Genomic DNA, 17,345 nt, shown 5'->3' with positions numbered 1-17,345 from the left:
TAGATAGATAGATAGATAGACATAATAGATAGATATAGAGATATATATATATAGAAAGATATAGAGATAGATAGATAGATAGATAGATAGATATAGAGATAGATGTAGAGATAGAAAGATAGATATAAAGATAGAGCGATAGATAGAGATAGATATAGAGATAGATAGATATAGATAATAGATATAGATAGAAAGATAGATAGATATAAGAGAGATAGAGAGAGAGATATATAGAGAGATAAATAGGTAGATAGATAGATAGAGAGAGACAGATAGAGAGAGCGAGAGAGATATAAAAAAAAAACCAAAACATAATACTCACCTCTCCTCCTCGCTCCCACGCTGATCCCGGCCTCAGTGTCAGGAGCTGCCCCCTCTGCCAGACACACAGCGGGTGCGTGATGTAGTGACGTCATTGCGCACCGGCTGTGAGCCAGGAGCAGAGAGGACTGAGGGCGGCGCCGGCCCTGATTTACAGCTGTAGTCTGCAGAGCAGCTTACTGGGCTGGGGGCGGGGCCTCTGGGGGTGTGGAGACCTGAAATGAGATTCACTGCTGCAATGATATTCCGGTTCTCCGGTGGGCCAGTCCGACGCTGCATAGCAGTATTGATGCACTGGTATATCTAGCACAAAACTAAATAGCAAAGCCATTGAAGAAGACTCAGGTCTTCAAAAATTCATTTATAACAACAAGCAACGGGCTCAACTATTTTGGCCAAAATATCAGCTAATACCTCACTAATTGGTAAAAAATTTTTTGCACTATATTATTCGGGGTGCAGCCGAGCCCAGACACGTTTGGTCTCGTATGAGGGGTGTTCACACTGGGATGCATTGAGAGGGTGCTGGCCAGCCCGCCTAATCGAATAGTAGGGGCGTTACTAATAGGCTGTGAACCAGACACCATGCAGTTCCCTTGTGTGAACGGTACCCTATGCGGACCCTCATTGTGCAATTGTATACTGGGCAGTCACCCCCTCCAGGAATGGGTATGTGGAGAGTGGCTGTTAATCTGGTATTTTGCACCTGTGTTGCTGACATCTTGCTATATGGGCTGGCTGCACCCTGCAGTGCATTTGTTCTAGACCTGGGCAGGTAAGTGTTGCTGCCTTTTTGCTTGTTGTTATATCTAGCACAAGCAGTTGGATGATCGCAGCTTTAGTTCCCCTGAGGAGACTATTTAATACAGTAAAAAGTGGGAAAAAAATTAACATATGAAAAAAATTAAAAACCCAAAAGCTCTAATCACCCACCTATTACCTCACTGAAAATAAAACAGTTAAAAAATACACATATTGTAGGAAGGGGAGGGGGGGAAGTAAAATTTGGGATTTTGGCTTAATGTCATAAATATACTGTAACTGTCTGTACCTTTTCCTTGTTGTTAAAATTGTTAAATTAATAAAAATAGTTTTAAAAAAATACACATATTTGGTATCGCTGCATTCAGAAATGTCCGATCAAAATTTAAATATATTAGTGCGATTGGTAAATGGCATAACGCAAAAAGAAATAAAAATGCTAGAATTATATTGTTTTGGCTGCCACAACAATGCAATAAAATGCAATAAGAGGAAATCCAAACAATGAATCCCTCTTCTCCCACTCTTGACACACTGATAGCAACACCGCAGATAAATGCTAGCACAGGCTTCCAGTATCCATTGTTTCAGATGCTGCACATCTCTTATCTTCACAGCATAGACAATTACCTTCAGACAACCACAAAGATAAAAGTGTAAGAGGGTCAGATCGGGAGACCTTGGTGGCCATTCAACTGGCCCACGATGATCAATCCACTTTCCAGGAAACTGTTCAGGTAGGAATGCTCGGACCTGACACCCATAATTGATAGTATGGTGTGGAATATGTGGTACAAAGATAGCGGGGCCATTCTTCATCATTGGAAACCTCAATGCCACTGGTTATCTGAAATTGCTACATGATGATGTGTTGCCCTCTTTATGCACTGAAGATGGAACGTTCCCTGAGGTTTTCCAGCAAGATGGTGCACCAACACATTATGGGTGTCAGGTCTGAGCTTTCCTACAAGGAATCTGACCCCCTTAGACTAGCATTTCTTCTGCGGTGTTGCTATCAGTGTGTCAAGAGTGGGAGAAGAGGGTTACATTGACAATCCAACACAATGGGCAGCACTTTGGACACATTTTATAAGTGGTCATAAACTTGAAAATAACTCATGAAATAATAAAGTTATGTTGAAACCAAGCACACCATTGTTTTTCTTGTGAAATTCCCAATAAGTTTGATGTGTCACATGACCCTCTTCCCATTGGAAAAAATAAAGTTGGATCCAAAATGACCAACTACAAAGTGGCTGCCATGGTCACCACCCATCTTGAAAAGTTTCCCTTCCCATATACTAATTTGCCACAAACAGAAAGTTGATATCACCAACCATTCCTATTATATTTAGGTGTATCCATATAAGTGGCCCACCCTGTATTTTCACCACTGATTTATTGTTATTTTTCTATTTCCCTGGCATCCTACACACTGGAGGACACAGAGAAAAGGGCCTCTGTGCAAAAACACTATATGGGCCCTTTGCAACCCAAGAGCTCCTAAAACTGCCAAATTGCACATGCTTTGAAGGTGGAAATGGGCCTCCTTACCTCTTGTGTCCCTGTGCGGTCGCACAGGATGCATCAATGATATTTCCGCCCCCGATCCAACAGCTATATTTACCATATGGATTAAACAATTTTATGTTTTTCTAGACAGCCCTTTATGAAAGCAACAATACCAAACATTCATTTTTATTATTTTTATTTCATTAATTTTAACTGGAGAAATGGAGAGTAATTAACATTTTTATTTTTTAATATATATAAAAACTTTTTTTTACTTTTCTTTTTTGTTTTTTAGCTCCCATAGGGAATCTGAACTTGTGATCATTTGATAGCTTGGACTACATACTGTGCTACTTCAATATTTCCATATATATATTCCTAATCATGGGCCCACAGGAGTACCAACATGGCCTTTATTATGGCAAGTAATGTAGTCACTCTGCGATCACGTGGCGGGGGGAACAATGGGCGCCCAGACCAGATGTCCGGACTACACAGTTTGAATGATACTTCTCATGAGACCAATCCACATACCCCAACCCTCTCCATGACAGATGCATCCGCTCTGGGCAATTTAGGGGTTAATATTAAATTAACAAATTGGTGTTTACAACATATTATTCTTAATTTAAAGGCTCAAAATTGTATGCTGACCACTGTCATTATATACGTCTACAATGCTCTATGAAGACTTACGTTTTGGAAGATATCCTGTAGAGGTAAATTGTGAGCATCTTTTTTCATGTTGCAAATCAATTGTTTAATGAAAAGGGAGCCGGATTTGGGATCTCTAAAGGAAACGGTATCTGGTGACAAAAGAATACCAAACATATGTATGTCAGAAAACTAGAACAATATTAACAGCACAATACTTGGGTGCAGACACAAAAAAAATCAGGATAGCGGTAGTGTGGTTTGTCCCTACTGTATGTTATCACCATTCTACTGTGGCTTCAATAAACACTTTATTATTAAATATTTATTGTTATAGTTATTACTAATGATGAGCGAGCATAAGGTGTTGGCGTGGCTATAGTGCATGTCTTGCGGCTGTTCGACAGCTGCAACACATGCAGAGATTGCCTGTTTGTTAGACAATCCCTGCATGTGTTGCGTGTCATGCAGCCACAGCAACTCGAACATACTCGAGCACGTTTGCTCATCACTATTTATTACCGATAAAATAAAACTTCTGTGGCATCTTTTTTTGGGACTTTCTGTTTTGGCATTTCAGGATTTCCTCCTGTTGGATGACAGCTATTCCCTCTGAAGCCCCTATACATATGAACGCTCAGTTTGGCTGCGTGTGCCGAGTTCTCAATAGACGGAGGAGAATTTCCCTGCCAAACACCTCTGGTGGCAGCTTATCTCCAGGGAATAAAAAAGGATCTGTGCCTTGACATCTGATGGGCATTGTGGGGAACTGTCTCGAGTGAGTCAGATGAAACAGACTGTTGCTCTGCATCTGGCTGCAGAAGGTCTCTGCGTTTGGCATTGCAGATGCCTCCTTAATCCTCCTGTCTATTGGACCCGGCGGCAACCTCCCTCCCGCTCTAGTTGACACAACTGGACCTGTGTGTTTATAAATCCCCAATCTGCTACAGAGAGTCACCGGTGATATTCACATTTTTTTTTCCTTGTGAAGGCTTGGAGCTATAGCAGTTGGCTAACTTCCTCTCTGGAGCTGTTTGAGGACACCTCTCTGTGTCTGCTCAAGCTAAGTTCACTCCATGTGTCTGTCTACCTTCTTGTCTTTAGTTTACAGGTGGGATTTACCAGTGCACATTCCCTCCCCCTCCATATCCAGGACCTAGCTCTAGGGAGATACAGGGTTTAGGTTTCCTGCTTGGTGATTAGTGAGGAACCAATTTAGGGACGGTAGGGCAGGTAAAGTATTATCAGATCTGCCTAGGGGTCTCCACTCACCCTTTCCCTAGTGTCTGGGCTTCCTTTCCCTCAACCCTTCATGTTCCACTTAGTCTTCCCACACTGTGCGTGACAGGACCCCTAAAAACGTGATGGCCTATTCTTATGATAAGCCATTCATGCTTGACCTCTTAGAGCCTGTATACCTGTTACGGTGTTACTGGTGCTGAAGAGGAAAATAAAGATTTACCCAAAAGTGGACCCTCTGGGTCACGGCTCCAGAGCCCCCGAGGGAGAGCACCCAGGTGAGGACCGCGCCCTATACAGGGAGCGTTAGGGACAGACCCCCAGTGGAAAGAGCCGCGACAGCCAGAACCAAAGGGGCGACAGGGACAGAAGACGGGAGAGGAAGCACAGCCGTATCCGAATAGTTGGATACCGAGACACTCTGATTTAGCAAGGCACAGGACTGGAGACTGCAATATAGAAAAAGCACAATGAAGTATCAGGCTAAAGGGAAGACAAACAACAGGAAGGTAAATGGAGTGGTAAGAGAAGGCGGAAGGGACAGGGCAGCGAGGCTGGAGGACTCAGAGAGGCAGGTAGGGCAGAGAACAGAGACCAAGGAACGAGGGCAAGAACGTGGGGTATGGAGTCAAAAAGCACAGCGCAGACAGATGTAGGGTCGGTGGGCCGGGCTGGGGGGTGGTCCCTCTGTATACCGCGCAGAGACGTACAGACACAAGCTGGAGGCAGGTTTCGGGTGCAACAGGTTCAAGTTTATTCTCTCTCTCGCCGTCCACCAGACGGCCTCACAGCACACAGAACACATGGGGGACACACTTTCTCCAGGGACGTATATTTAGAGCGTGAGGTGAGTAGTTTGCTGCCTTTGTGAAGTATACCTGCCTGTCCAAATGTTTAATTATTTATTTTCTTTTACAGACCTCAGCATCGGACCAGCCAAGTGAGGGTGAGCAGCCGGAGCAGCGTACACAAAGCATTGTGGGAAGGAGACGCACGGTAGGAATATTTTTTTCCTTATTTTTTTTACATTTTTTGTATTCAGGTTTTTCTGTCCTGCTTTTCTCCCCTTTTTTTTTTCTTCTATATCACTCTACATAAATGCAAAGATTCTAAATGTATTTCTTTTCTAGGTTCCACAACGGGATGAGGACGTGTATATCGACAATGAGCAACTCATCAGCCTTGTCCAGGAGCGTGTCCCGTTGTGGGACAGCCGTGACCAGCAGTACAAGGACATTGTGGTGACCCGGCGGCTATGGAATGAAGTGGCTGCAGCATTGATGGAGGGCTGGGACAGCGCCTCTGGAACTGTCAAAAAAGCATTCAGTAAGTATTTCTCTATTGTGTGATGCTGCATTGACTCTTGATCCTGTGTGTTTACTACAAGAGATCTCCTTGCAGTAAACACACGTGTCCTCAGGTTCAATAGTGTACGCATTGTGTATTGTCATACTGTCTTTTTGTTATGGTTCACTCTTGATACTGATGCTACATTGTGTGTTTACTGCAAGAGATCTCCTTGCAGTAAACACACATGTGTCCTCAGGTTCAATAGTGTACGCATTGTGTATTGTCATGCTGTCTTTTTGTTATGGTTCACTCTTGATCCTGATGCTACATTGTGTGTTTACTGCAAGAGATCTCCTTGCAGTAAACACACGTGTCCTCAGGTTCAATAGTGTACGCATTGTGTATTGTCATGCTGTATACTTTTTAGGATTCATTCTTGATCCTGATGCTACATGTGGGGCATGAGGGACGCTGCAGTAAGCACCTTTATTTATTGGTAGGTTGAAGTGACTTTTTGTCACGCTTATATAGTGTTTACATTTCTTAGTTTATAACTATGCACTGTGAAACACTGGTTTCATGAGACTTTATAACCTATTTTATGCATAGTGAAGTATCAGTTTGATGGGATGCTCCTTTAGTGTTGCACCTCTTTACAGATGACTAATTGGTATGGAGCAAGTGAATTTTCATAAATCTCCCCCGGTGCACACACTGTAAATTGATTCAATAGTCCTTTTATGTTAAATTAATAATGGATATGGAGCAAGTGAATCTTCCTTGGTTCTCACACTGCATATGGGTATAACAACTCCTTAATGATAGTCAATCAATAATTGACATTGAACTAGTGAAATTTTTTATATCTCTTTGGTGTTCACACTGCATATTGCTTTTACAGCCTCCCATGAATATATCATTATATGGTGTTTACATGCGTTTTGTCTCTCATACTGATCCAGCACCTTTCTTTTTAATGTTCTTTTTAATGTTGTGACATTGGTATTTAAATAAAGATGGTTTTTTACAAGGTACCATTGTGTGGAAACTTCTTGTACATTGTTCTATGAGGTGACCACAAAAGTAATTATTGGTATGTTGTGGTACTATATCCAGTATTATTTATTAATAGCTGGTTTGGGCAATTTTTGTGAATATAATGTGTGTTTACTGCAAGAGATCTCCTTGCAGTAAACACACGTGTCCTCAGGTTCAATAGTGTACGCATTGTGTATTGTCATGCTGTATATTTTTTATGGTTCACTCTTGATCCTGATGCTACATGTGTGTTTACTGCAAGAGATGTCCTTGCAGTAAACACACATGCCCTCAGGTTCAATAGTGTACGCATTGTGTATTGTCATGCTGTATATTTTTTATGGTTCACTCTTGATCCTGATGCTACATGTGTGTTTACTTCAAGAGATCTCCTTGCAGTAAACACACATGTGTCCTCAGATTCAATAGTGAATGCATTTTTAGTGCAATTTTTTGGGATTCAGCATTGATGACAACTTAACTCAGGTATGTGTGGTGATACAGATGTTACCATCATTGCGTTGTACAACCTAATTTTTTGTTCCTTTCCATTGTTTCAACAGTGAACAAAGTCCGCACATGTTGGCGCTCGATGAAGGACCGTTTCAACACTGATGTTCGTGCTGAGGGACAGGTTCGCAGTGGCTCAACTGCAAGGACAAGAACCAAGTATCGGTATCATCGCGCCTTAGAATTCTTACGACCAGTACTTGCCACCAGAGCGTAAGTATTTCTTTTTTTTTTTTTTTCATTTACCCTAATTTATATTCCACAGCTGATCCGTCTTGTTAATGCTTGATACTAATGTTTACCTTTTTTTTCCACAGCACCTGGAGCAGCACCCTGCAACCTGTCCCGGGAGCGGTTCTTCATCGATCGACCTCGGACCTGTCCCAGCCATCCGACAGCCAGGAAGCAAGTTGCAGGTCAGCAACACAGAAAGCTGGTGACCAGGAAGCTGGTCAATCAGGTGTTCCCCTGTCCCAGGTCTCTGCCACTGGTTATTCGGGCACTACCCGCCAGCGGCAGAGGGCCTTGGACAGGCCTGTCTTGCCCGAGTTCATGTACTTGAGCGAGGCCTTTCATGCCAGCCTCAAGACACTGTCCGAAAGAGTGGAAAGTGGGTTCTCACTAATGGAACGTGGTTTTAACCACATGGAACACATACTCCACTCTTTCGACCAGCGCCTTGACCGGCTGGAGGCCGACCTCAAAATACCAGCGCACCATTTCTTTAGTAAAATTGAGCGGGGCATGGCGGATCACCTTAGTCCTGAGCAACAGCTGACTGTGTTACACGTCTGCAACACTGCTTACTTGCAGGCTATGCAGCAGAATCAGTACGTGCAGCACTCAGTGTTGTCATTCCCACCTGTGCCACCACTGACTCGCTTCACCACAGTACCGACTTCTGCTGCATATCACTGCACAGCCACCTGCATTCCTAGCCAAGCAAGGCACCACTACACCACACTAATGTCGAGTGCTGCTGGACACTCCACCCCTGCCGCCACCACCATGTCATGCGCTGCTCCTGTTGGGAGCACCAGTACTGCCACCGTTACCACATCTTGGCGCACCTCCAGCACTAAATCTGGTTGGGCCACCACCTCTTCACCTGTTCGTAGCACAGAGAGAACATCATCTCCAGATCAGAGCACCGCCACTTCTCCAATGTATGAGAGCACCACCACAACTCCACTGTCATGATCCCAGTGCAGGTTTTTGAGCTGCACACCTGGGGTTAATGTCTGGAGCTCGGTGCAGGTTTTGACCAGCACACCGGGGGTTAATGATTGTGGCCTCTTTCTGGTTCTGGGAGAGCTTCTTAAACCCCTGGGAAGCTTCAATCCCTGCCAGTTATACTTTTGCCTTTGGCCTAGTGTGCTGACCCCTGTGTGCCTGTTTGTTGCTATAGCTTGTTTATATGGTTCTGACCCGGTTCTGTTTCCCGTTGTGAGTTTGCCTGTTGATTTTGTACTGCGTTATTATCTCTGTGTATGACTCATTGCCTGTGACCTGACTACTCTCTGCTCGCCCCTCTTGTACCTTTGCAGCTATCTCTGTGTGTGACTCATTGGCTACGTCTTGACTATTCTCCCTGTCTATGCCCCCTGGTAACTTTGTCTCGCAGTTACCCTGCTATGAGTTATCTTGCAGCTCCTAGCTCTGTGGAGTTTAGACCACGCCCCTAGCAGTCAAGTGCTTCAGGTCCTGCGGCTCTGAAGTACGCATCTACTCGGCTGCTGCCCGCTCCACAGGTATCTTTGAGCAATGTTCGCTTTACTCAGGACACGCGCACTGGCTCAGTGAGCAAGTTCAGTGTGGTGTTCCTGACATCCACACCATACAAGGAGCACCCCAACCACCACTCTTCAGAGGACCACCACCGCCACCACATCCCCTCATAGGAGCACCGCCGCCACTACTCTGCAGAGGATCACCACCAACACTTCGCCTCCTCATTGCACCACCACAACTCCACATCAGAGGAGCACCGCCACCACTTCACCTGATCGGAGCACCGCCCACACTTCTCCCACCAGAAGCACCAGGCATAATTCACCTTCCAAGAGCACCGACACCACCATTTCACCTTCAAGGAGCACCGCCAGCGCCACCACCGAGCACCCTAGGGGAGACCCACATTCTATTTTTTTTCCACTCATCCACGGACCACCAGCTCTAGGCGGCCAAGCCATGTAAGGCGGTCACACGGTGGTAGTCGGTCCAGGCAGGTGACTCCTGCCCCAAAGAAAAAGAAACAAAAAACTTTGTTACTCAATCCCCCCTCTCCTTCCAATGTTTCACAACCTTCCTCCTTTATCATTCCTGACCTCCCTTCCCCCAGTAATTTAGTAGCACCTTCACCTAGAACCCCTTCCTCAGTTTCCAGCCGTTCCTCCTCTTTCCACACCCCCAAATTATACAACACTTCGCCCAAACGTCCTTCAAAGGGAAACTAATTTTTAAAAAAAAATAAATATTGAATATTTTGTGTTCAAATAATGTTTGGTTAATGTGTCTTTCACCGCCTACACACACTGCGCTGTACTGTTTTCTTTTTTGTGAACACATAGCTCTAGAAATGACACATGTTTCGTGTGTCAATCTTATAGATATGTATTTGCAAAAAAAAAAAATCTATATGACGTGCATTTTTTACATGCCCTCAATGTCTTTTCTCTGGTAACACGTAATAGAGAATGGTGTTGATAGCAAGGCCTATCTATTGTTACCTTGATTAGTATCCTTATCAGTTAATCTACTATGGTGTTTAACATCATTTAACTATTTGGAGTACAATCCAAGGTTATTATAGATAGACCTTCTAAATAACCTCATCCTCTATTTAATGTGTGTTTACAAAGTGAGGAGATGATGTAGAAAATACACGTCATATGTTCATGAACCTGCCCTTGTATCATACTTTGAAATTTGTAGAAAAAACAATACAGGTATAAACACAGGCTTTTTATTAACATACACAACACATAAAAATTTGGTTACACCATTTTCTCTTGCCAGGCCACCCGTCCTACATCAGAGGTGAAGTAGGCCGCAAATTGGTCCCTCATTTGCCCTACTTCAACGGATGACCGTAGAGGGTGCTGATTAAATTCAGGCAAGGGGTTAGGAGAGGAATCATCTAATTCAAAACTAGGGTGCTCTCTATCCATCACAAAATTGTGTAGAACAACACAGGCCTTCACCACCTCATCCACGGTTTCTAGTTTAAGATTAATGGCTGTAGAGATAATGCGCCATCTAGAAATTAGTATACCAAAGGCACACTCTACAGTTCTTCTGGCCCTGGTCAGCCTGTAATTAAAAATTCTTTTTGTGTGGTCCAAGTCCCGGCTGGAGTATGGTTTGAGAAGGTGTTGGCACATCTGGAATGCCTCATCCCCAACCATTACAAAGGGCTGTGGCGGACCTTCGGTGTTGGGAAGAGGCCGTGGCATGGGGAAATTGAACTGGTTACTGTGGCGCCCCCAGGAGTATGGTCGCCACAGTGGCATTACCTTCCTTCTAGGGAGTGTGATGTCATGCTTGGATGCAATAAAGGGTCTCTCTGTCAGGTAAATACAACACACAACACAGTTCCCACTCCAGGCCAGCAGAGGGAGCTCTGAACCAAAACTGGGGGAAGAGCTGCTCTTTGGGGGCCAGGAAGGGGAAATTAGTTAGTTCGTGTGAGGAGGGAAATGTGTGTGGTCGTGAGGAGAAGAGCTGGAAGATTGAGCAGAGTTCAGGCTCACTTCTAGCTGTAGCGCATGATCTGGAGTCCGGTCTCCAAGGTTGTACGGATACTGATGTTCCTGCAGCAGAAACCGGAGGAATAGGAAGCTGTAAATGCTCTGTTCCCACATAAGACTCGGAGGCACAACAGCAGTGTGTGAGCCAGAAGAAGAAAGCTACAGCTGTCTGCCATACGAGGGAGTTCTAAAAGAGAACAAGCAAATGGAACTTCAGTGTAACACAGTACTGCAAGTACCTCAGATAAGCGCTAGAAAGGAGACTACACAACCCATCTGCATAGAGAGATTCCTAAGTTGCTTCCAAGCTGGCCAGCTTCTGTTCCATCTGTAATCTGGACCCTGGACTGCACTTACAAAGAACAGTAAAGGTAACGGAAACTGCACCTTGTTGTGTCATTGCATTCTTCCTGCAAACCCTCCAGCACTACTACATCTCTGTGCCAGACACTACACCCTCTTCCTCAACACCTGTTACCACTGCCCTGGGACCACAGCTCCACCTGTGGGGAGCTATTACATCTTGCTGCCTTATACCATCTGTCCCAGAGGATCTGCCTGCAGCGTCTCGGTTTAACACCTTTATTGCCGATCACCACAGGTGGGGTCACGTATCATCCACTTATAAACTTTAATCAGCCACTCTTAACTCCTTTTACATAGACGTCCAGGGCCACGGACCGGGTCACCGCTACTGTGACACTTCCCTCTGAGATACCGGCCCGGTACCGAGTACCCCACTGCCCTGGCGGGCGATCCATTGCCATACAACCTCCGGCCCATGTCCGAGTTCTTAAAAGCCTGGGAGTCATTACTACGCCCAAATGCACCAATGTCCACTGCAACAAACTTACAGTCTGCATCAGAAATGGCCATTAGTACTGTAGAGAAGTACTTTTTATAGTTGTAGTACTCTGATCCAGTTCTCTTGGGTTTTATAATCCTGATGTGTTTCCAATTCACCGCACCCAAACAATTAGGGAAATTGCATATTGACCAGAATCTTTCTGCATTTTCAAGCCACTTTTCCACGGTGGGAAGGGGCATAAATTCTGGGCAGAGAATGTCCCACAAAGCCCGGCAGGTGTCCGCAACTATTCCAGACAAGGTGGATATTCCAAGACGGAACTGGAAGTGCAGCGAAGAGAGGGTCTCTCCAGTAGCCAGGAATCTGGGACACAAAGAAACAACAAGAATTTATATTTGTGTATAGGGATTTTTAACACATCAAAAAAACCCTAAAAAAGGGGCACACCAATAAATAATTATGCATCCTTTTCTTTTTTAAAATGGCCTCAAAACAAAGCAGCATACTTTTGTTAAGTACATGGCAGATCAAGAATTCTGCCAGAATATAATAGTACATCAAATAACAAATAATATTATGCAGTCAGTGGTTTTGCTATATTACGTACCGTAATGTGACCAGGAGCCGTTCCTCGGGAGGAATCGCACGATGGAGCGGTGTGTCCTGTCTACGGATGACATCTTGTACACGACCAAGTAAATACATGAAGCTTTGTTGGGTCATCCGTGTGTAATCCGTAAATTTATCCGGGTTTGCCTGTAGCTCGCTGTAGAGGGTGTGGTACGCTCCACGGCTCTCCCGAGGTTCAACAATAGGATGAATCCACAAAACGCCGACGCTGCCGTCATCGCTGTCTCTCTCTCTCTCTTTGTTCATGGCAAGCAACTGCGTAAGCTTGAGCCATCCTGATGTCCAGATCCAAGTTGAAGTGAAAGCTCTTCCAGCGCAGATGCATGTCTTCATAAACTGCTAGCAACTGGGAAGAATAGCTGTAAACTGGGTCTAGACAAGGAATTCCAATAACACACGCCCACTGCTGTCCAATTGGTGGAGTATGAGTCACTTAATTGGTCAATGATTTTTAATCCTGATTGTGACATTATGCACAATAATCACGCAAACGCATGCAAAACGCTTACAAACGCATATAGTCGCTGCTTTTTTTGGCTTACCGCGCACGATTATGTTCCAAAAAAACGCTGCGTTTACAAGCGTTTTTTTATGCGTTTGATGTGCGCTCAAAACGCAGCGCAAAAAAACGCTAGTGTGAAACTAGCCTTACTATTATAAATAGATGCATTTGGCAACATTGTGACAGTACAGAAAAACTGTAAAAGTTTGTTAACACTAGTTAAACGGGTTGTCCGGCCTTAGGCTACAAGTCTGCAGTAACTCTATTTGACTGCAGACTTGTGAATCCTCACATCATGCGTACCGCGCGCTGTGAGCATTCTCTGGTGCTGGTGGTGGCCACGTGACCGTCAGAATGCAAGTTCCATACAAGCGGTCACATGCCGACTAGCCGTGTTCGGCCTCAGTGATTGTACCTGTATTGAGTGAGGCTGGACACTTCTAGTCGGAATGTGGCCGGAAGAATGTATGACCGCCCGCTTCCAGACAACCCTTTTAAATACATTTGTATACCTGGTGTTGTAGAATAGAAGCAGATGAAGTCAGTCTCCCTCAGAACCATGGGCTTGGCATCATCTTCCAAATCGTTTTGTTGGATGCTTGGGGGTGGCTGAGCACCATCGCTGACCAGTACCAAACTCCTCTCTTCTGCATAAAAATATTTATTTCTTAGTCAGAAATATTTGATTTTACTTTTACAAACAGTGTTTAGCACAAGGCAGCATTCTTCCATTCCTTCAGTCTACAGAACTTTGCTTTATTTTCTTATTAACTGTAATAATATTTTTGTATAGTTTTGAATAATTTCATTTTCCTGTAAAAGCTATCTACGGTATCTTTTTTTTTCCCCTTCTTTGCCTCTCAATAGACATTTTAAGAGTCAGTAACCCGCTCTGTGCATGTCATGACTTGTATAGTTTAAGATTACTGTACTTGTATTATGTATACCCCTCCTCACATGTAAAGCGCCATGGAATAAATGGTGCTATAATAATAAAATAATAATAATAATATTCCTTTACCGTACCTCCACGACAAGCCTGGATAATTATCACTTTGGGTTTATTCCGCAGTCCTGAGCAGTTTTTGTTATTGAATGTATTGAACATATCATCAACACGGAGGTCGCCGGTTACTCTTTCCCGGCCTTCTACGATTTCTCTTTTAAAATCAGTCCCATAAATAAAGTCTCTTTCTCCATGAGACATAAAAACCAGGAAGGTGCTGTCAGAATCCTTGTGATCTGAGTCAGTAGCGAAATTCTTCATCGTGGTCCGCATCTCCTGAAAAGAAAAAAATTGATAAAAATATTATAACTTTTTTTGAGGATTATATAATTACAAATTTTATAGAGGCTTGAGTGGTTTGCATTTTTTTTCATTTTTATATAAGAAGATAAGTACAGCATATGTATATTAAAAATTAAAGTAAATAAAGTAAAGTCAGCCAAACCTGGTGATCTAGGCATGGGAGATGGGAGTGCGTGGGGAAATTAGGGATTGGGCAGTTTAAAGCACCACTCCAGTGCGTATGGTCCATGACTCTAGCCTTATACTTACCAACCACTGTCTTCAACTCTTACCGGCTGTGTATGAGAGCTTTGTTCTGCCTCTCATAGACTAACACTAAGTTATGACTCCCAGATCGCTCCTACAAACACTGGAGCAAGCGATCCGGCAGGTCACATACTGCTGGAGACCGTTCGGAGTGCTGCCGAGAACAGATGAAGACTGTGGCTTGGAAGTATAAGGCCGGGGACAGGAACTTGGAGTCGTGCTATAAATTTAAACACCCCAACGTTTTTCCTGGAGATAAGCACCGCCTCAGTTGTCTGCTCCTTCTTCCCACACAGACTACATGCGAGCTTGGCTGACCCAAGTGTGCACGTGTAAGGAGATGGACACACAGCCCAAGTTCCCCCTCGAAAAAATAAGTATATATAATCGCGTTAGCGATTCCTCTGTGTCCATAATCACTCACTGGCCCATGTAAACAGGCCGGTTAATAAACGTTGATGGATTTGTACGTAGTCGATCAGCGCTCATTAAGGTGCATTGTTCAGATGAAATCAGCACATCTAAATGCCTCATAAAGTGTGTGGCCACCATGAGGGCGAGTCCCCATGTTACATTGATGTGTAGCTATGCTATATGTAAAAACACAACACTGATTCTTTCTATTGCTTTCAACTACAGCATTGCACACATAGCCATAATTGAACACATTTAGCCCCTTGGACTCCTGCCCTAAATTTCATAGGACTAGTCCTCACCGCAGCTGTCAGATTCCTTTTCCATTGCACATTGTAGTCAAATCCTTCTAATAGTTCCTTCATTCCTGTAAGATCAAACTGTGCCCCTGCGCGCTCTCGAACATTCTTATCATGAAAATTAATATTACAAATGATCAAAGCCAAACGTTTGCGTTTACTCTTCTCACAAATCGGATAAACCTAGAGGAATAAGAAAAAAGATACGATGTAGAACAATCATATATCACAATCTTTAAAAAAATAAACATTGAAACAGTAAAAACAAGTTGTTAGTAAGCTACACTGCAGTGCTCTTCAATAACTGGCTCTTTCACTGCTGCACAACTACAACTCCCAGCATACCATACCAGTGTCCATTTCTGGGCGCCAAATTTTAAAAAAGACATTGAAATACTGGAGCAAATTCAGAGAATAGCGACCAGAATGGTGAGCAGACTGCAATCTATGTCCTACGAGGAATGGATAAAGGATCTGTGAAAGTTTAGCTTACAAAAAAGAAGGCTAAGAGGAGACCTAATAGCTGTCTACAAATATCTGAAGGGCTGTCATAGTGTAGAAGGATCATCATTATTCTCATTTGCATGTGGAAACACAAGAAGCAATGGAATGAAACTGAAAGTGAAAAGATACAGATTAGATATTAGAAAAAGCTTTTTGACAGTGAGGGTGATCAATGAGTGGAACAGGGTGCCACGAGAGGTGGTGAGTTCTCCTCCAATGGATGTCTTCAAACAGAGGCTGACAGACATCTCTCTGAGATGGTTTAGTGACTCCTGCATTGATGACACATGACCCTGGAGGTCCCTTCCAACTCTAAGGCCGGGGTCACACTAACTGGCGCAAAATACGATCCGTAGTTTACAGGCGTAATACGGATGAATGACCCCTAAATAGTGCTCCGTAGGTCATCCGTAAGCAAGGTGTGGTTGCATATTTTGCGCATGTCTGCATCCGTATGTAATCCGTATGGAATCCGTATGGCGAGATATACTCGCCGCCTTGCAAAATGGACATATAATGGAGCCCTATGACAGGGTTTATAACGGTAACGAAATAATAGATATAGACACATAGAATGCATATATATATATATATATATATATATATACAGTATATATGTATATACACATGTCATTGTGACAAACATATACAATCGAATGGTGACATTAACCCTTTGTTAGATTAACCCACTCGCCACCAATATAGGGCAAAGGGAAGCCCACGCATTTTATAACAACGAATGAACCCCTTAAAATAACAACTACAACTCCCAAATTTTGCACACAAACCCTCATCTAATTATAAGTCAGGGACATATTAAAAAACATGAAATGAAATGCTTTACTGAATGTAAACCATGTGTCATTTCATGTCGGGTTGGGGAATTATTTGATAGAAGCCGGCAATTTAATTAGCGGATATTCTGCTATGAAGAACTCTGTGAAATATAAATATATATATATACACTCACTGGCCACTTTATTAGGTACACCATGCTAGTAAGGGGTTGGACCCCCTTTTGCCTTCAGAACTGCCTCAATTCTTCGTGGCAGAGATTCAACAAGGTGCTGGAAGCATTCCTCAGAGATTTTGGACCATATTGACATGATGGCATCACACAGTTGGCGCAGATTTGTCGGCTGCACATCCCTGATGCGAATCTCCCGTTCCACCACATCCCAAAGATGCTCTATTGGATTGAGATCTGGTGACTGAGGAGGCCATTTGAGTACAGTAAACTCATTGTCATGTTCAAGAAACCAATCTGAGATGATTCGAGCTTTATGACATGGCGCATTATCCTGCTGAAAGTAGCCATCAGATGTTGGGTACATTGTGGTCATAAAGGGATGGACATGGTCAGCAACAATACTCAGGTAGGCTGTGGCGTTGCAACGATGCTCAATTGGTACCAAGGGGCCCAAAGAGTGCCCAGAAAAAATTCCCCACACCATGACACCACCACCACCAGCCTGAACCGTTGATACAAGGCAGGATGGATCCATGCTTTCATGTTGTTTACGCCAAATTCTGACCCTACCATCCGAATGTCGCAGCA

The 17,345-nt window shown here is 43.8% G+C and overlaps 1 protein-coding gene across 2 annotated transcripts in view; it reads right to left on the bottom strand.

Annotated features, from left to right (window-relative positions):
• The window catches only part of LOC141080528 (caspase-1-A-like), a 41,264-nt gene that overhangs the window by 5,352 nt on the left and 18,567 nt on the right, over positions 1-17,345 (bottom strand). The window contains exons 5-9 of one of the 2 annotated variants that reach the window (XR_012228962.1): positions 15,287-15,466; positions 14,042-14,297; positions 13,528-13,662; positions 12,491-12,859; positions 10,278-12,246 (exon numbers count right to left, since the gene is read on the bottom strand). Coding sequence is in view for 1 of the 2 variants with exons in the window: in XM_073565786.1 (XP_073421887.1) it covers positions 3,292-3,401; positions 13,528-13,662; positions 14,042-14,297; positions 15,287-15,466 (681 nt within the window). In the remaining variant the exon portion in view is untranslated. Of the gene's footprint in view, positions 1-3,291; positions 3,402-10,277; positions 12,247-12,490; positions 12,860-13,527; positions 13,663-14,041; positions 14,298-15,286; positions 15,467-17,345 lie in introns of those variants that run through there. The other variant, XM_073565786.1, reaches the window with a different exon arrangement.

This window comes from Dendrobates tinctorius, unplaced genomic scaffold, assembly GCF_039654945.1.
Source record: "Dendrobates tinctorius isolate UK_male_01 unplaced genomic scaffold, ASM3965494v1 ptg000016l, whole genome shotgun sequence".
Classification (NCBI taxonomy): domain Eukaryota; kingdom Metazoa; phylum Chordata; class Amphibia; order Anura; family Dendrobatidae; genus Dendrobates; species Dendrobates tinctorius.
Note: the sequence above shows the minus strand (reverse complement) of the source record. Positions and strands in the feature narration are given on the sequence as shown.